Source organism: Hyaena hyaena, unplaced genomic scaffold (assembly GCF_003009895.1).
Source record: "Hyaena hyaena isolate Hyena2069 unplaced genomic scaffold, ASM300989v1 scaffold_54, whole genome shotgun sequence".
NCBI classification, from domain to species: Eukaryota; Metazoa; Chordata; class Mammalia; order Carnivora; family Hyaenidae; genus Hyaena; species Hyaena hyaena.
Genome location: NW_024080685.1, coordinates 1,508,831 through 1,530,372, shown reverse-complemented (window position 1 = coordinate 1,530,372; position 21,542 = coordinate 1,508,831). Strand labels below are relative to the sequence as shown.

The following is a 21,542-nucleotide window of genomic DNA, read 5'->3' as shown; positions in this document are numbered from 1 at the left end:
ACAATGCAGAGCCTGCTTGGGATCCTGTCTCTCTCTCTCTCTCTCTCTCTCTCGCTTTCGCTCTCTCTCTGCCCCCCCCTTCTTGCACGTGCTCTCTCTGTCTCTCTCCCAAAATAAATAAATAAACTTTAAACAAAACAGACAAAAAAGTAGTTCATGATTACTATGTGTGTGTAGGACAGGAGAATAGTTAGGCGATCAACATGCAAGAGGATTAGTATTGTGATGGCAGCATGTACAACATGCAAACAGAAGATTCGGGCTGCATCTTGCAATGGAGCGGGGGGGAGGGGGGCAGGAAAGCAGGTGAGTGCTGGGAAACGGTGTTCCATGCAGAGGGAACAGCGATATCAGGGCAAGGAGGCATGGAAGGGATGGCATGTTTGGGGACAAGCATGCGGTCTCTGGAGCTTCAGCATCAGGTCCCAGGAAGTGACAGGAAAAATGGCTCAAAAGGCCAGTGTGGAACAGACCTCAATAGCCTTATGAGTGACTGAACCATCACTTTGTGCTGGTAATAAAACAAATGCTTCGTACTCTGAGTTCATGGGGAAACAGTAAATGAAAGGGAAGAGAAAGTTTTGGACATCACTTTGCATTTTAGATAATGTTTAGGGGCACCTGGGTGGCTCAGTGGGTGAAGCATCATCCGACTTCAGCTCAGGTCATGATCTCACAGTCTGTGGGTTCGAGCCCCATGTTGGGCTCTGTGCTGACAGCTCAGAGCCTGGAGCCTGCTTCAGATTCTGTGTCTACCTCACTCTCTGCCCCTCCCCCACTCGCACTCTGTCTCTCTCTCTCAAAAATAAAACAAACATTTATGGCTAAAATGAACAATCAGGAGACTATAGATGCTGGCGAGGATGTGGAGAAACGGGCACCCTCCTACACTGTTGGTGGGAATGTAAACTGGTGCAGCCGCTCTGGAAAACAGTGTGGAGGTCCCTCAAAAAATTAATAATAGAACTCCCTTATGACCCAGCAATAGCACTGCTAGGAATTTACCCAAAGGATACAGGAGTGCTGATGCATAGGGGCACATGTACCCCAATGTTCATAACAGCACTCTCAACAATAGCCAAAACATGGAAAGAGCCTAAGTGTCCATCAACGGACGAATGGATCAAGAAGATGTGGTTTATCTATACCATGGAATACTACATGGCAATGAGAAACAATGAAATCTGGCCATGTTTAGCAACATGGATGGAGCTTGAGGGTGTTATGCTGAGCGAAATAAGTCAGGCAGAGAAGGACAGCTACCCTATGTTTGCACGTATAGGAGGATTAGGAGGAACTTAATGGAGGACTGTGGGGAGGAAGAAGGAGGGAAATACAGGGGGAGAGGGAGGGAGGCAAACCATGAGAGACTCTTGAATATTGAGAACAAACTGAGGACCAATCGGTATGGGGGGGAGGTGAAGGGGGGTGATGGGCATGGAGGAGGGCACTTGTGGGGATGAGCACTGGGTGTTATATGGAAACCAACTTGACAATAAACTATTAAAAAAAAGAAGAATTTTACCCTTTGATTCCCAACCCCTCAAAAGAAACTAAACAAACACACAAAGAAATAAATAAATAAAGTTTAATGTTAGTTGCAAGAGTGTGATGGTACCAGCTGTCTGATATGAGAATGTATGATATTTTCCAGGGGCGCCTGGGTGGCTCAGTTGGTTAAGCCCCCGACTCTGGCTCAGGTCATGATCTCCTGGTTCATGAGTTCGAGCCCTGCATCAGGCTCTGTGCTGACAGCTCAGAGTCTGGAGCCTGCTTCAGATTCTGTGTCTCCCTCTCTCTCTGTCCCTCCTCTGCTCACACTGTCTCTCAAAAATGAATATACATTAAAAAAATTTAAAGAAAAGAATACATGATATTTTCCAAGTACAGTGGTTTCCAGATAAGATCTGGCTGAATTTAGGAGATATTAAAAATGAAACAGTACTCTTATCATTCAGCTTAGAAAAGGAGACTAGTGGTTGCCTGGGTGGCTACGTGGATTAAGCATCAACTCTTGATTTTGGCCCAGGTCATGATCTCACGGTTCGTGAGATCGAGCCCCACATCAAGCTCTGGGATGACAATGTGGAGTCTGCTTGGGATTCACTCTTTCCCTCTCTCTCTCTCTCTCTCTCCCCCCCTCACACTCACTCTCTCTGTTTCTCTCTCTCTCTCCAAAAATAAATAAGTTTTAAAAAAGAAGAAGGAAAGGAGACTAGAACAAACATCTTTCTTTTTCTATTGCTTTCCACTGTGCAAACACAACACCGGAATTCAGTAAAGTCTAAACAACACAGAAGCAACACAGACATAATATCTCCAATAGCTTATCATGGATGCGTCTACCTTTGGGGTAGTGGAACGGGAGGGACAGGGACCGAAACGCCTGAAGTTCTCCCTGTTCCAGTTTGACAATGGTTCATTCCATGGAGATAGCGCCTCGCTCCACTCTGCTGCCAACAAGACTTAGAGTCTCAGTCCTTGCGGTGTGATCCTTCGTATGACTCCTGCATTCCTAGGTGTTCCTATCTGGATCCTCTCTTTGAAACCCAGGAGTGCCTGGCCCCATCTGGCACTGGAGTGAGCTTATTCACACATACTGCTCATAGCACGCTGCACCGCCTAGGACGTCCATTCCTGTATGACCTCCTGAAAGCACGCCTGTAGGGGAGAGATAACGCTCCCAGCCTGGCAAAAACGTTCAATCTCACAATGAGAGACCCTTTTCACAAGGGAAGGGCATTCTCTTGGCACAATGTCTTGTGGTTGTCCACTTAGGTGGAGGCACCTTACATTACAGTTACTGGATGCACAGAAAGTTGCAGCAGAAGGGCAGCCTGAATTCAAAGGCTGAACGCCAATGCAGAAGCAGTGCTTTGAGAAAACACAGTGTCTAAAGAGAAGCCCTAAAGAAGCAGACTGTTATCTTCCAGAAACAAGAGAATGGAGTCTTTTCTACCACTGTTCCCCACAGTGTTTCATAGGGAATTGAGAACTCAATGCATATTGGCTGATTGAAGTCAAGAAGATCTCTGGGCCCATGGGACTCTAAGCATAATCAGCCTGTGGCCGGCCCTTTCAAAATACTCTTTGAAAAGTTCCCTCTATCAACGCCTGGATGGCAGTGATACAACAACCTTTTAGTTAAAGGAGAAGCATGTAAGTTCATGTTGTGGCCGTTTAGGGTATTTGTTTAGATGAGATGTCCTACCTAAGAATATAAAATATGGAGAAAGAAATTTACTGTAAAAATTTTTTGACATAAAATCCGATTCTGTGTTCTTTTGGAGACAAGTGAATCATCTTACCACCTGGGCACTATAGGGCTTTGGTATCTTGAAGGAATTTCTGTTTTAGAAAAACTGAAGAACTTCTCTCTCACTTTCTCACTATAAAGCTAAAAAGAAAGACATTGGACTGAGACTAATGGGGTAATCAGTTTTCATTCTGAAAGAAGGTAAAGCGGGGTAGGTTACAACATACAAAGGAGCTAAAAGAACGCACAGCTACCTACAGGTGGTCGCAATGGCACTTAAACATTCTTGTAAGTGGTGGAGTTCATGAGAAGAGATTCTCCATTGTCAATATCTTTACGCCCCTTCAATTAACCATAGGCTTTCTAGAGTACAAGGAATGTTTGCTTAGAGATGCTAAATTTTATTTTGTGCCATTGAATGTTTACAGTTTAAAACACTCATACTTGTGTATCATGCACCTCTGTATCTACACCCCCCTTTAGCACCAAGACTATAAGCTCCTGAAGGACAGTGACCATCTCTCACCCACGCTCTATAAACTATAGAATGGCTCAGACGCCATGTCCTCTGTGATAACATGTCCTCAGCATAAGGTAATGTCCCTGCAGCATCCTGCTGCGTTGAACATCAGCACTACCCTCTACCCCAAGATACTAGCTCATTGTCCATCTAAATATTCCAAGCCCTTGAGGAATTAAAAGAAGTTCTTTCCCCCCAAACTGCTGGGATTTACATCCTAACTGATCAAGACTAAAAGCCAGCCACGAGTAGACACATATTCATCAAGTTAAATTACAGTATGGCCATTTTTCTTCTAGTATAATTATCTTTGGCTTTAAGACACAAATGAATCATTAGGGTTCTGAATCTCTTCTGGCAAAGAAATACAGTGTGAGCTGAATGCTGAACACTGTGAGTGTCATCAGAACAGCTCTATAGATATGAATTTGCCGAGTTAATCCCCCTTCATTATCTCCATTAGCTAACAATGCACTTGAAGTCACCTCACATAATTACTGCTCTAACAGACAGGGACGTTTGAAATATTAACTTTCCCACAGACTCCAAATCTTCAGTAAGCAGCTCTCAACAATTCATGATATTAATCACATATGTCACCACACTCCTATTAAATATGCATGAGATTAAACAACACCCATGTTGTAAGCTGCCCAACATCATTTTTAATATAATTTATTACTTTTTAGATACTGTAATTATAACGGCACCTAAGTGCAGCTATGAGAAATGTAAATTTAACTATCTGGCTTGTAAGTAACCACTATTATAACTAGTTTCACTTTTATTTTAACATGCATTCAAGTGAGAATATTTTAAAATACAAAGTGTAAAATACTTATAAAGTTAGTATGTATTATGAAATACTGATGTCTAATTTAAAACTGCATAAAGAAGAGTTAAATTGATTTTGTAGACTCATTTTTATAGACAAATAAATAATTCAAATTGAAATTTATCCAGAAAGCAGCACATAATATGTTGATATCTAAAAGAAAAAGTGCAATGAAATATATGATTTGGAGTATTATGATGTCATATTTCTAATCAAATACTTTATGGACTTTATAAGTTCTATGTTTATGCAGATTGTTATAACAAAGACTAGATCTGATCCAATAAAAAAAGCAAATATAAATCCCAGCAGAAAGATACAATAAAATTTCAAATAAAGGTGAAAAACACATTATTAACCTTGCATCATATTACTCTAAACTCTCTCGTTAGTATGGTCACAGATTATTAAGTTAAGCATATAATGGAAATAATAGTAATAGCCACAGTCCATGTGGACCAAGCACTTCTTTAACTTACTGTGTCAGGCAATGTAATTAGAGCTTTACATTCTTATCTCTAAAATTCACAATAGCGCAGTGAAGGAGATATTAATATTATTTGCACTTTACAGATGTGGGACGTGGAGACTTGCATGGGTTAAATTTCTTGCCCAAGGACACAGAGCGTGGCAGGGGAGGGGTCTGACTCCAAGTCTATCCTCCCAAACACAGTTGGCACCCAGCTCCCAGCTCCCCACTCTGGATTCACCACCTCCTTAAGTGGCCTTGGGGAGGTCACCTGAAGTCTCTGAAGCTCATTTCTTTTAGCTGCAAAATGCAAATACTATTAATATATGCCAAAATTACTGCGAATGAAACAAGACAGTTTACCAGAAAGTATCATACAAGTCGTGAAACAACATAATGCTGATTGTCATGTTATTGATGAGAGAGGAAAATAGTGTTGAAAAGGAAGAAAAGAATGGCGTACTGACATAGAGTCAAAATTTTCCAACAAAAATGGTATATCTCAGTAAAAACTTCTGGTTGGTTTACCTTGTTTAACATAGAAACAATTGCTTAAAGGTCAATATGAATCAATATCTTTATTATATCCTAAGAGACAGATAGATAAACACTAGCAGATTAAGTTAGAAGTGAAGAATGGTAATACTAGAATTGTAGGTGTTTGCCACAAAAACTGTGTCCACACTACTAGATTTGGCCTTTCCAAGAGTTTCTCGAAACCAAGACGTTTTTAAAGTTACCTGGAGTCATTATTGGGCCCTAATTTACTATGCTTCCCATATATATTTTGATTTGTGGCAATGTTTAAATGATTAGGCCCAGAAAGGAAAAGTAATATTCAAAAATCTCATCCATCATCATTTTAGATAAGTGATGTGATATCACTGGGTTTCTTTTCCCACATGGGTGTTGTGGCTTAGAAAATTATTTCATGTGCCTTATGTCAGCAAAGATCCTAAGAGAAATATTTAAAAATTTAAGGTCAAGAAACTGGAATTTACCAAGGTTAACAATGACAAGAAATCTGTATATTTATACATCCAACCCTAAAGATACAGACTGTGTGCGTGTGTGTGTGTGTGTGTGTGTTCACACACGCCCTCATGTGTGCATGCAGAAGGCTATCAGTATGTGATTGTTCTGTATTTAGTGGCTTCCCGCTTTTCCTAATGTTTATATTATCAATTATTTAAAGAAAGTATATAAGGCCAAAATAGTGGTAGTAATAGGAACAAAGGGCCCATACATTTCAGCAATTCTTTTATTCACTTTGAAGGTGCTTATGTCACTGGATGAGGAATAAACGGAGGCTTTATTTGCATAAACCCACAAATATGTCAAGTCACACTTTCAAACATCCTTGCTTGATGATTTTAAGAAGGAAGAAAATTGTAAGAGTACATGGAATCTGCAAGGTCCTACTTACCTCCCGGCCGTTCGTGCTCTCCATCAGTGTGTAAAAGCATGGCGATGGGCATCCCTACATTCTTGGATCTTCCAGCTACAACCACATTTTTCCCAAATGTTTCAATCCCTTAAAACACAGAGTTTGATTTAAATGAAGAATCAACAACAAGAAGCAAATTAAACACGCGAACAGCCCACTGAAACATTCTTTTAAAAACTTCTAATTAAATCTAAATTACTGTGTGGCTTGCCTGTAATGTGCCCACATTCATTATTTATAAATATCCTTTTTATGCTTCTCGGATTTGCCACTTACTCTATAATTGTCCTCATTAAAAAAAACCTACGTTTTCGAGCTGCCATTAAATTACTTTTAAACATACAGATGCACGGGAAGCGTTAGACATGCAAAGACTTACACTAAACAAAGTACCACAATGTCAAGTTTAATTGGCAATCAAACTTTCAGTGAATCTGGAACAAAATGAAGTGGGGATAAAGTGTATTTTTTACAAAGTTCATGCACTTTACCCCCGTTCAGAGAGGTGCTGAACTTTTGGGACTCAGAAAGGTCTGAAAGATAAAACCTGCAGCTAAAATGCTCTACCTCCTTTGGGTATGGTTTCTTCATAAGTAAAATGAAGACATTAGAATTAAAGTTTTCACAAGTACTAATGTCCTGAGAGAATGATTCTGGGGTCTGCTCTTGGAAATTTTTTCCTTCAGTTAGGAAAAGCAGGTTAGAAAGGAGAAGACGCTGTCAGGAATGGAAGAGACAGTGATGGAGGCAGGGCAGTTACAAACATAAGGCAATTTGGAGTTCATTAACGAACGTAGAGGTAAATCTCTCTATACACCTCAAGGGTCCGAGAGAGTATTACGGCATTTAGGGCACAAATTCAAATGTAAATGTCTATAGTAAAAACCTAGGGCATTAGAGATGGGTCAAATATTAAGTTCATAATTTCAAAGTAGGGAGACAAACCTACTAGTTGAAAAGTTCATGCCCTACAAGAGGCAATAGCAGTTACCTATAACCCGGTACACATCTCTCATTTTATTTATTTTATTTTTTGACTTTTGTCACTTTATAAGTTTCTATACACTGAAGTTTTATGGCTGATCATTTTCTTTTACTCGGTAGCACGGAGAGGTTTCCATCAAGGCAAGGTGCACGTGTACGGTTTGGCACGTGGCACGCACGTCCTGTAGATGACAAGTTACCAACCTGTTCTTTTGATTATTTCCCAAACAGCGCTGGCAGTAGCAGGAATGAGTGAATGCTGATCAAGGCACAATCTTCCAATATTGATAATATGAAATCCATCTACGTCTTTTTCAGGGGCAATTCCATTGCATACTGTTCGCTCATCCACATGGTCTGAAAAGCAAATAAAATTGGCCTTAATTTTAAAATGGCCAGTTATTTGTAGGTCTGGAAAATGAAATCTGAAGCCCTATATTATGATTCAGTATCTGGAAAGGTGTAAAAGTGGTACTTGATTCCTTTTTGTCTCCACCAGAACAGTAAGCCAAAATGTTCTTGATTGATGTTTATAATTAACCAACCGCAATAGTACATGCGATTACAGGGCCAGAAGTGGCTGGCCTGATGAAGGGGGAAAAACTTGTATTTCACAAATTTTATTTCAAAACAATACCAATGAGATCTGGAAACAGACAAGCCCTAAGTCTTTGCCTCAATAAATTTACCTACTCATGTTAAAACTATGTTTTTCCCATATAAGACATTTACATGATAGGCTTCTATTAAGTATTTCTAACATTATAGATTAAAAGGGCTTTGTTGGTTTTAAAATAATTGTAACATTATGAGTGCCTAACTTCGTCCCAAATGACATAACAAAAAGCAAATCTCACACACACACACACACACACACACACACACACACACACACCTCCTTTCTCTGAAGAACTAGCACATTGATATCCAAAATACAATTGTGGTGTTCCATTTAGAAGGAAAATAACATAGTAAGAGTAATAAACTAAGCAGCAGAGATAGGAAATGCCCATCTTCATCTCATTTTGAAAAGAAATCAGGAAATGTAACAAGGCTCTTACTACTCTATGCAGAATAGCTTAGGTTACTTTAAACCCAACTCTGTATACTGAAATACAGAGTATATTATTTACTACATAAAAGTTTCTTCGCTCATTATACAACAAATGCCATTTATATGTAATTTTTAAAAATATTATCAAAGCCCAAGTTCAAATTGCTTTCAAAGAGCTATGCCTTGTATCTTAGATCTTCTGTATTTGAAATGGGATACAACATCCATCTTACTTTAAATCCAGTTTGCCAGCATTAAACTACTGAAGTCCTTTACATATATATAAAAGTAGTAATTTGAATTACATCCATATGGAATTTGGGTCTTTGAAATGTCTCTCTAATCAACAGTTGTTCACTTCTAATAATTGTATTTATCCTATAATGTTCTAACAAGATAAGTCTCCATCTGTTTTCTCTGAAACTAGAAGATGATTACATAGGTTCTAGTAAGACTATTTAAAAATCACATGTTTAATTTACTATTTAAAGACAAAAATAGTGGTTCTTTTTTTAATCTGGATGATACTGATGATTCATTTCTAAGACACTGACTACTCACGCAGAAGCTCCATGCCTTTGATATGTTTTACAATGAATCAAAAGCCTTATAAATGAAAAGAAGAACAACTGTATTTGAAGTCCCCATTATTGTGCTAGGGCCTAAATTAGATAATTTCTAAGTTTACAACTGGCTAATGTAAGCATGGACTAGCCATTGACTGAAAGAACTCAACAAGGGCTCTTTTGTAGGTTTTAAGAGACATCCTCTTACTAATAAGCCTGAGCCACACTGAGTTTCACCATCTACTGGTCTGTGCCCTTCCATTCACTAAAAATAACACTGAAGTTGTAACAAATAATTTGTCTCACACAGCAGCTAAAATTCTTAGGAAGCTATGTAAGCATGTGAAAATTCGGAGACCAACACTAGAGACTGGTGATTATCGGTTGGTCCTCTTAGGCATTTCTTAAACTTCAACTCAGCTGATAACTCAGGCCACCACATCAGAACAATTTTCTCTTAAGCTACTTAAGAAACTGTTGTTTACAAGACAGATGTGTAGGGCACCTGGATGGCTCAGTCGGTTAAGCATCCAGCTTTTGATTTCAGTTCAGGTCATAATCTCAAGGTTTGTAAGATCAAGTTCCACGTTGAGCCCCATGTCCAGCTCTGTGCTGACAGCATGGAATCTGCTTGGGATTCTTTCTCTCCCTCTCTTTCTGCTCCTTCCCTGTTTGGGTGCACATGCTCTTTCTTTGTCTCTCAAAATAAATAAATAAATAAACTTTAACAAAATAAAAAGATGTGTAGACGTACAAAGGTGTGTCATAGCACGTGAAAACTGAGGTGATTTAGTCTAAAAGAAAAAAAACCTATATTGATAGGTTTTAAAAATTAAGATCATAAATATCAAGGAACCCAATTCATACATCATACATACACGCATACACATCACACATACATTCATACATACATACACATACCACATGTGCATCATACATACATATATGCATGCATACAGGCATACATTTTTATAACACTTTATGTTATCTTAGCAGTGAATTAAATTTCACATATATCCTTTGCTAGAAAAGGTGCATCTTTTATTATGTAATGTATAGTGAATGGTAATTATACAAATTAGTATATCTTACATTCAGATAGTGCTTTACAATGTTTATGTTACTATCACATCCATTTCCTTTCTGATATTCATAATTACTGAGGACTAAGACAGAAATGGTGTTATCATCTCCATGTAAAGACAAAGCTCAAAGAGTCTGAGACTCAGCCAATGTCGAACCACTACTAAAAGGAGGATCTAGAATTAAAATCTGTATCTTTTTGCCCTAAAGCCAGTTTTTCCTTCTATATATAGAAGTCATAAATGCCAATCATCTCAAATACCATTCAAATCTTAAAATAAGGGGCTCCTGGGTAGCTAAGTAGATTAAGCATCTGACTTCAGCTCAGGTCATGATCTCACAGCTCATACGTTTGAGCCCTGCATTGGGCTCTGTGCTGTCAGCTCAGAGCCTGGAGCCTGCTTCAGATTCTGTGTCTCCTTCTCTTTCTGCCCCTTCCTCTCTCTCCATCTCCCTCTCTCTCTCTTAAAAATAAATAAACATTAAAAAATTATTTAAAAATAATTAAAATCAGAAGGGGCCCCACATCCCTTCTAATCAAGACATTTGATAAACCTAACAAATCCCAGGGAATGCACTGTTTCATCTAGGCCTCCAAATACAACACTATTCCTAAGTTAAATAATATGGGCCTAAACATGTGTAGAAAAGCATCAGATATTTTACAACCAATATTTTCTTTCCTTATAGGAGTAAGGAAAATAAATAGATTTCATGTTTTTGACTGACTGCTACCCATAGTCCCCTAAAGTTTCAGCCTCGGAGCTATGACTTGAAGAAACAATCATGAGATTCAATCGCTTCAATTTTTTCACAATGGTTATAAAACATTTTTGACCCATAGAATATGTTGGCAAGTAACTAGCCACTTAAAATCCTACCCAAATGAATGGGAAAATTGGCATTATTAACTTTGTGTTTCCCCTCTATTTACAATCATGAGGTCATTAAATTGTGCCAGAAAAAAAAAGTCCTCAAATTATAACCATAACACTGCAATAGAACAGCTCAGGAACTGGCTTGAGAGATCAGTCTATACAACCAAAACACTGTGTGTTTTGTTGTGTGTATGTGTGTGCATATATGTGTATGGGTTTATATGTAGTTAACATTTAATTGCCTTTGGACAATGAACAGGAAAAAAAAAGAACAAATAATTGGTTTACTTTCTATCAAAGGATTTTTACATTACTATTTAAAAATACCTCTTTCCATTGCCTCAATGCCTGTTGGATAAGTTCAAGTTCATTAGCATAGTAAATAATACCTTCCTCAACCTGGTTATATCTTTTTCCTACATTCTCCTCTCCAAGCACTCCATCTCTTTCCCAAATACCTTCATGACATACACTTCTCTAGTCACACCAAGCAATGTCCCACTCCCAAGCCCTTAGCATTAACTTTTGCATTTTTGTGCTATTGTTCATAAAATGCATGATGACCCTTCCATAATGAATTCCTTCCTCCCTGTTCTTTCCCACCCTAGTCATTCCTCAACACAATGATCGATTGCCACCTGTTCCTTCACCACAAATTGAAATGATACGTTTTCCTCCTCTGCTCTTCCACAGTGCTATAAAAAGTACTTACTACACGGGGTGCCTGGGTGGCTTGGGCAGTTAAGAGCCCCACTCTTGATTTTGGCTTAGGTAATGATCTCACGGTTCATGAGATGGATCCCCACATCAAGCTCTGCACTGACAGTAAGAAGTCTGCTTGGGATTCTCTCTCTCCCTTTCTCTCTGCCCCTCCCCTGCTCTCATGTGCTCTGTCTCTCTCAAATTAAAGAAATAAACTTCAAAGAAAAAGTACTTAGTGCATTAGTTCAATTAGTTGATAACGTTAGTTATTCGCTATCTCTCTCACTTATGAATGTGAGCTTTAAAGGGCAAAGACCTTGTCTTATTAAACTGATTCACCCATAGCCTTCTCCACTCAGTTGATAGCTTCCATCCTTCTGTACTGCTTGCCAAAGAAGTCTGGAGTCATTTTGACTTACACTCAATATCCACCCCGTTGGAAAATCTGTTGAATATTCTTTTATAATGTGTCTAGCACTTCATCAGTCTCACCATTAGTCCATTGATACTAGTCTGGTTTCAGTGGTCATTAATTCGCCGGTCAATTCTCACAACAGCCTCCTAATTCCCTGCTTCTACATTTGCATCCACACAATCTATTCACAGAACAGCAACAGGGTTACACTTATGAAATTCACATGGTATCAAAGGAGTCTTCTTTCTAAGATCCATATGATGTGTGTGGCTCCAAAACTCTAGTTGTCTGTCTGATCTCATACTGGTTACTCTCCCCTTGTCTTATTCTTTTGGCGTCACTCTGCTCTTCTTGCTGTTCTTCAAATATATCAGGCATTTCCCACATTGGCTATAGTGGGAATATAGCTTGGGGGCTATCTGCTTGGGGGCTTCAAAACAATCACTTCAGCCAAAACCTTCCCTTCTTTCAAATCTTTCCATAAATTTATTTGTAACTACTATTCTGACCACATCATTTAAAGATGGTTCCACTTCTGATGATAATAAAGTAGTTTATGTTCTCACAGACAATAACTGTAAACACTGGAAAACATACATAAAAGCAATGATCCATAGTTGTAAGGTACACTATCATGTACTGTACCTAACCGGAGTAATATACAGCATGATCACCATAGTTAACAATATTGTATTGCATATTTGAAAGTTGCTAAGAGAATAGATCTTGAAAGTTCTCATGACATGAAAAAATATTTTGTAACTATGTGTGGTGACAGCCATTAACCAGACTTATTGTGGTGATCATTTTGCAATATATACACATATCGAAGCATTGTATTATACACCTGTAACTCACACAACATTATATACCTATTATACCTCAACAAAAAATTTTAAACAACTACTATTTAAAATGAGCTATCTGGAAAACACTGGAGAGTCACTCAAAGCAGACTGATTTGGAGGAGAGTGGGCATCTGAAAGAGAGGAACGCCACTCCAAGAACTCACAGGACAGCTAGAATTTGGATAGAAATTGGCAGTCTCACTCGCTTAAGGAATCAAAGCACAAAGTTTGTGGCTACCAGAGCAGCTTAAAATGGAAGGGGTATATTCAGAAAAGGAGAAAGCCACAGAGCGGAGACTCAAATTATATCTATAAATTCTGCTCAACTCTCCGACTCAGGAACAACAGGAGGAAAACTCCAAGAGGCCCACCCAAGGCTAAGGGAGTGAAACAGAAAGTGCAGCTGTGGTTCAGCAAAAGGCAAAACAAAAAGCTTAAACTCTTCAATAGGACGGGCATTACAAAAAAGAAAAAAAACCTTATAGCTGACATTATACTTAATAATGAAATACTGGATCGTTCCCTCCCAAGAAGAGATCACAAGGGTGTCCACTCCCACCATTTCTATCCAGTGTTTTACTGGAGATCCTAGCTGGTTTGATAACGTAAAGGGTAGAAAAAGGAGGCCCAAGATTAGAAAAGACGAATTAAAATGCTCTAGCCACAGACAGTGTGGTTAGTTATGCAGAATATCTTAAAGAATTTACAATACGACAAAACAAAATAACCAACCAAGTGGATTTAGCCAGGCCACAGAGGACAAAGTCAAAACTGACAACAAAAAATCAATGGTATTTCTGTACACAAGCAGCAAAGGTTTGAAAATGAAATTTCAAAAATGCTGCTTATGATAGTTTACAAATCATAGAATACTGAGGAGTAAATTTTTAAAATTTGAGGGTGACCTCTATAATGAGAACTATGAAACACTACTGACAGATGACCTAAATAAGAAGAAGGTATGTTATGTCCATGGACCAGAAAAGGCACTAGTGTTAAGATGTCAATTCTCCCAAATTGATCTGTACGTTCAATGTAATCTCAATCATAATTCTATGAGAATTTGTGGTAGAGGCTGACTGCTTTTACATTTATATGACTATGCACAGGAATATCCAAAGCAGTCTTGAAAGTGAATGAAGTTAGGGGATTTATAATCCCTGACTTCAAGACATGCTGCAAAGCTACAGTAGTCAGAACAGTGGGGTACTGATGTAGAGATAGACAAATACATCAGTGGAAAAGAATAAAGAGATCAGCTTCAGAATCACATTTATATAGTCATGTGATTTTTTTACAAAGATGCCAAAGCAATTCAATGGAGAAAGTAAATGCTTTTCAATGAAAAGCACTTGAACAACTTGACAGCTGTTTGAGGGGAAAATAAGAATCACAATCCCTACTTCATGCCATACAGAAAATTTAATTACAAATGGATTATAAATCTAAACATAGAAGCTAAAACTGAATAGATTCTGGGTGAAAACTTTAATTTGTATGCTAGGTACAGGCACAGTTTTTCTTAGAATACAAAAGCATTAAGCACAAAAGAAGAAAAACTGGTCAATTAGACTTCAGGAAAGTCAAAATCTTATGTCCCTCAAAACACATTAACAAAATAAATACTAAGCTTAAAGACTGGGGGAAAATATCTACAAAACACATACCTGACAAAGAACTCATATCCAGGTGTATAAAGAATTCTCAAAACTAAATCATTAAAAGATGAATAACTCAGTTTTTAAAAATGATCTACATATATAAGCAGGCATGTTACAAAGGAAGATATTCACATGGACAATAGGTATGTGAAAAAAAACCAGACGACTGGTACCTGAGGGTAAGGATGAAGGTAGAGACAGGAGTCGACAGGGAAGGAACATGAGAATACTCCCTCAATTGATTTAAAAAAAAAAAAATTCTATATTCTGATAGGGGTCATGAGAGTTCACATTTCTCAAAACTTATGAAAGAGTACACTTATGACATGTGTACTTCAATGCAATATAAATTTCACATAAAAACAAATATTGATCTGAAGTGAATGATATGCACTCTGAAGTTTTAGGGATACGTTGTGTGTCCCTACTTTTAAAGGCTTCAAAAACAAGATGGATTTATGAATGTATGAATGGATAGATATATGACAAAGCAAAATAGCAACATGGTAACAGTTGCAGAATCTAGGTTCTGATCATCAGGGCGTGCATGTGCCATTCTTTTAACTCTTCTGTATGTCTCAAAATGTTTCATAATAATAAAATGTTGGGAAAAAAAATGCAACCTGTCCCCAACATCTTGACCCTCTTCACCATGCTCTACTCTACTTTTTTTTCTCATAGCACATCAATTTCTAACAAATATAAATGCTTATTTATGATGTTTATTTTTTATTATCTGTCTTTCCTCATACTCCACGAGGACAGAAATTTTTGTCTTTTTTTTCCCCTCTACTGTAGTCCTAGCACAAAGAACAGTACCTGGAACAGGAGGGACTCAATAAATATTTGTTGAATAAATGACTATTACCCCTGATTTACAGATGAAGAAACTAGACAAAATCAGTGGACAACGGGAAAAATTAGAACAGGCCACCATAAGGATCCTCCTACAACCTCCGACATCCATCTTTCAAAAATATAATGAGTGGAGCCTGGGTGGTTCAGTCAATTGTGTGTCCAACTCTTGATCTTGGCTCAGGTCATGATCTTATGGTTTGTGAGTTTGAGCCCCGTATTGGGCTCTGCGCTGACAGCATGGAGCCTGCTTAGCATTCTCTCCCTCTCTCTCTGCCCTTCCCCCACTTGCACTCTCTCTCTCTGTCTCTCTCAAAATAAATAAACTTATATATATATATAATGAAAAAATAATTAAAATCATTAAAAACTCTGTCAGTATCTTCACATCCAAATTGTTATGTATCTGACATTTTATATCTTCAAATATAAATTTGAGGGGCACCTAGATGGCTCAGTCAGTTGAGCAACCAACTTGGGCTCAGGTCAGGGTCTCGCAGTGTATGAGATCAAGCCCTGCATCAGGCTCTGTGCTGACAGCTCAGAGCCTGGAGGCTGCTTTGGATTCTGTGTCTCCCTCTCTCCCTGCCCCTCACCCGCTCATGCTCTTGCTCTCTCTCTCTCTCTCTCTCTCAAAATTAAGTAAACATTAAACAAATTTTAATATAAATTTGAAGTAAAAGATTCATGTTTGTTTTTCACTGATATCTTCCTTTTAGGACTCGAAAAATTAGAAATTTCAGGCAAAGCTTTATGCTCATAGGTTAAAGTCAACACTCTGAACATGAATATAAGGCACTAGAAAATTCACTCATTTATCATTCAGCAAATATTTTCTGTGCATCCACCATGTGCCTGGTACTGTTCTAAACATTTATGAAACACCATGAGCCAAAGAGACACAATTCTTACTCTCTGGAGTCTACATTTTAATGGAATAAATGTCTGCCTGATCAAATTATTTAGCTATAGTGTCTTAACGAGTTAATTATTTCATAGGAGTAAATAAGAGAGATACTTTTAGAAGTGGTGTTTCCTGTTCTCAAGCCAATAAGTAATATTTAAATTACACCCTTTGGGATCTACATCAAGGTTTCGAGACAGAAAATACTTATCAGGTGCTTACCACTTACTTGCCCAACACATTTAAGAGTTGTTTCATCATTGAGGAGTGAGGGGACAAAAAAGGAATGGGAAGTGAATCTAATCTCACTGTGCTACTCCACCCCCAAATTTGGGAATTAGTAGAGCTTGGAGGTGGAGTAGGAGGTGTTGTCAAGGCCAGAAAGGGGTGGATCTGGCCCTCCACCCTTCCTTAGCCTCTTTCTCCTCTAGCCACAGAAACTGCACAGGACATTCCTGGGAAGGCTTACTTCACAGGCTGTGAAAAAAAAAAATGTGGTGGAGTGGGAATCTACATATAACACAAAGGTTGCTATCTGTGCCCTTCATAATTCTCTTGAGTGATCTAAAGACTCCATGGAGATCCAAACATTGCCTTATTCTTCACAAGTGGTATTGAAGACACCCTGGTTTATTAAGCCCTTGGTTTCCTAGGCACTAGACACAGTGACTTCTGTCAAATATGCTACACTGCCCTTGAATGGAGGAAGACACTCAGATCAACAAGCAAGTCTATTCTAATGAGCTTCTCTTACACACAAGGGAAAAGAAGAGATGTTGTGTTTTGGGGACCTTGCCTGCCATCTTCTCAAGGACAGTTAGACTCGCTGTTTCCTAACTACCTCTTACCCCTAGTCCCTGGCACAGAGTTATGTGCAGATTGGATAAACGCTGTTTGAACTGGTAAATGGGTGAAGAGGGTCAGAGAGCAATCATATAAGCAGATATGTTAAAAGAATATTCAGATGTTTCAAAGGCTCTTTTGATTTTGGTAAATTCTTTATCAATGTTGAGTGCACTCAAAAATAGATGAGGACATCACAGTAAAGGAAAAAGTAAAAGATAAAAAAGAAAAGAAGTAACTATTGTTACTTCTTGTTCCAAGAAATTCTGGATTTTGGAGATACTCTGAGTATCTTCAAGTTACATCATATAACCTATTTATGATAGCAATTGCTCAAAAAGAGGTAACTCTATAGATCTCAGTAATCTCTGGAGGGTTTTCTCTTGGGAATGAACAGGAAAAGTCATACATGGCTACAGGGATCAACCAATCCTACTAATACGTAAATCATATCAAAGTAATTTACTCAGCTTCCAGTATAAACCATTAGCCTTTGTAAAAATCACTGCTTGCTCAATGCTGCCACCATTCGGTTAACATACTCCACATGCAGGACACTTCCACTTGGTTCACCTTACACATAAGTTTTTTGATAAAATGTTACCTGTAAGAAAAATTTTTTATGTAAGTGATGAACCACTAATCTCTATTCCTGAAACTAATATTACACTATACGTTAACTAACTGTAATTTCAATAACAACTCGAAACAACAAAAAACATTTTTTAAGTGGCAAAATACTATTGTGAAGATGTCTTTGTTGCCATCAAACACTCAGTGTCAGAAAGGATTTGAACAAAATATTGTTTTCAATCTGTCCTATTTCCATTTGAATAAACCCCAAATGCACAAGTTGGTTACATCATAATTCATGGCTTGGGATACAATCTCAATATTGATCCAAGCATAGTCCAACTTTAAAAATGTATTTTTCATAACCTAGGCCTATGCAAATCCCCTACCCAAAACAAAGGTTATGGTCTTGATAATATATTTAAGCACACAGTACATCCATTAACCCATCTCTTTTCCAGCTCTCACCTAATGAAAACTTCATCCTGTTTGCTAGACTTATCATTCCCTTGACTTCTTTTCCTTGACAATTTTATTGCATTTACTTGTATTCCTAATACATTTGTTTTTCTAAACACAGCTTTAAGAATATTTGAATATAACAGATTGCACATATTTAAAGTGTACAATTTGATGAGCTTTGACATGTATACACCTATGAAACCATCAGCACAATCAATGAACACATTCACTACCTTAAAGTTTCCTCATGCCCCTTTCCCCTCCTCTCTTTCCTGTCCCCTCACCTCCAACCACCAGTAACCGTTTGCTATGGACTGAATTGTGTTGCCCCAAATTTATACATTGAAGCCCCAAACCCTATGGTAATAGTATTTAGAGACAGGGCCTTTGGGAAATAATTAGGTTTAGATGAGGTCATCTAAAGGTTTAGATGAGGTCATCATCAAGATAGGGCCCTCCTAATGGAATTGGTGCTCTTGTGAAAAGAGATACCAGAGACAGTTTGCTCTTTCCCTTCAGCATGTGAGAAAACAACGGGGGAAAGGGAGCTGTCTGAAAGCCAAGAAGAGAGTTCTCACCAAATCCAACCATGCTGGCCAGCACTCTGATCTCAGATTTTCAGCTACTAGAATTGTAAGAAAATAAAGCGTCCATGAACATGCATATAGAAGTCTTTATCTTAATATATATTTCCTCTCCTTTTAGGTAAATATGTAGATATGGAATGGCTGTACCATATAATAGATACATTTAAGTCACTGCCAAACTATTTTCAGAATGAACCATTTTGCATTCCCACCAGCAACACATCCTCACCAGTATCTGGTATGGTCAGCAGTCTTTCTAATTTCAGCCATTTTAGCAGGTGTGTAACAGAATCTCCTTACAATTTTCATTTGAATTTTCCTAATAACTATTTATGTTGAGTATCTGCTCATGTGCTTATTTCTTCTGTGGTGAAGTGTCTATTCCAATCTTTTGAACATTTTTGGAATTTATCCTACTTGAAGTTCTCTACAATTTGGTATCTGTCGTTGATTTTGGAAAGTTTCAGCCATATTTCTCCTGCCCTGCTTCTTTCCTCTCTTGGAAGTCCAGTTGCATGTGTGATGTATCTTTTGAAAAGGTCCTACAGTTCTTAGATGTTCTGAAGAGTTTTTTTTCTCCCCTTCTTTTTTCTTTCTTTGCATTTCAATTTAAGAAGTTTCTTCTAACATATTATCAAGTTCACTGATTCTTTCCCTGGTATGTCCAGTCTACACCTGAAGCCATCAAAGCGTTCTTTATTTCTGTTTGAGTAGTTTTGATTTCTAGCATTTCTTTGTGATTCTTTCTTAGAGTTTCCATTTCTCTGCTTTCATTGTCCATCTGTTCTTGCATGTTGTCTACTTTTTCCATTAGAGCCCTTAATATATTAATCACAGTTATTTTAAATTCCCTGTCAAGTAATTCCGAAATCTGTGCCATACGTGAATCTTGTTCTGATGCCTGTTTTGTCTCTTCAGACTGTTTTTACTTGCCTTTTGGCATGCCTTGTGATTTTTTTGTTGAAAGCCAAACCCAAGACTATGGGTTCAAGAGTTTCTTATTTTTTATGCTAATATACCTTCTGCCTCCAAAAACTTATCAAAATGCCATTTAAAAGTTCTTATCAGTTTATAACTCCAGTAGCTTCTGTTCAATGTGAGTAGATCCTGGTTATGAGTCTCTGAATTTGCCTCTCTCCAGCTTTTGGGATGGTGGTTTGCCCTACAACTTCAGTTCTTTGGTAGGTCAAGAAGAGGACTGATTTTTAGTTTGTTCACCTTCTTCTTGTAAGGACAAAAGGACTTATACTATTCTGGCAAGGAGTTGGGTTTTGTTTAATTGGGTTGTTTTTATTTTCTTGACAGTGACTTTGGAGAGCTCTTCTAATGTTTGTTTATTTTTGAAAGTGAGAGAGAGACAGAGAGACAGAGAAAGAGAGACAGAGAGAGCTTGCACATGCATATAGGGGGCAGGGGACGGGCAGAGAAAGAGGGAGACAGAAACCCAAGCAGGTTCCACCACTGTCAGCACAGAGCCCAACTTGGAGGGCTCAATCTCACAAACTGTAAGATCATGACCTGAGCTGAAATCAAGAGTGAGATGCTTCGGGTGCCTGGGAGGCTCATCCAATTAAGTGACCGACTTCAGCTCAGGTCATGAAATCACAGCTTTTGAGTTCAAGTCCCACATCAGGCTCTGTGCTGACAGCTCAGAGCCTGGAGTCATTTCAGATTTTGTGTTTCCCTCTCTTTCTGACCCTTCCCTGCCCACGCTCAGTCTCTCCTTCAAAAATAAATAAACATTTTTTTTGTAATTAAAATAAAAAGAGTTGGATGCTTAACCAACTGAGCCACACAGGTGTCCCAAGAGACCACTTTATATATTCTGAATATTCATTCATACATTATCAGATATTTGCTTTGCAAATATTTTCATCTGGTCTATGGCCTATCTTTTCATTCCTTTAACAGAACCCAAGTTTTATATTTTGATAAAGTCTAACTTATCAAGTTCTTGTTTCATATCTGTAAGTAGTCCAATTTTTTAGCATCCAAAAGCACATCCTTTCTGCACTAATTTCTCTTCCCACCCTTGTCAAAACTCCAATATTGATACAGGTCTGGACTTTTCATTTCTTCGATTGATCTGATGATTCCAATACTATACTGCCTTGGTTATTGTAGTTTTATAATTAGCCTTTTTTAAAAATTTGTTTTTATTAAGGTATAATGGACCTACAACATCACATTAGTTTCAGGTGTATAATATGATTTGATATCTGTATACATTGCAAAATGATCCCCACAACAAATCTAATTAACATCCATCACTATACAGTTACATTTTTTTTCCTTGTGATGAGGACTTTCTTTTTGAGAGAAAGAGAGAGAGACAGTGGGGGAGAAGAAGGCAGAGACAGAGAGAAAGAGAATCTTAAGCAGGTTCCACTCCCAGCTCAGAGCCCAACACAGGTCTGGATCTCAAGGTCATGAGGGCTGGATCTCATGACCTTGAGATCATGGCCTGAGCTGAAATCAAGAGTCAGACACTTAACCAACTGAGTCAACCAGGCGCCCCAAGTGATGAAGATGTTTAAGATGTACTCTCTAAGTAACTTTAAATTATGCAATATAGTATCATTAAATTTACTACATGCTGC

At 38.1% G+C, this 21,542-nt stretch overlaps 1 protein-coding gene across 1 annotated transcript in view; it reads right to left on the bottom strand.

Annotated features, from left to right (window-relative positions):
• Positions 1-21,542, bottom strand: part of MTHFD2L (methylenetetrahydrofolate dehydrogenase (NADP+ dependent) 2 like) — a 135,897-nt gene that overhangs the window by 86,230 nt on the left and 28,125 nt on the right. Inside the window, exons 4-5 of the mRNA XM_039230925.1 lie at positions 7,716-7,868; positions 6,507-6,614 (exon numbers count right to left, since the gene is read on the bottom strand). Coding sequence (XP_039086856.1) covers positions 6,507-6,614; positions 7,716-7,868 — 261 coding nt within the window. The remainder of the gene's footprint in view (positions 1-6,506; positions 6,615-7,715; positions 7,869-21,542) is intronic.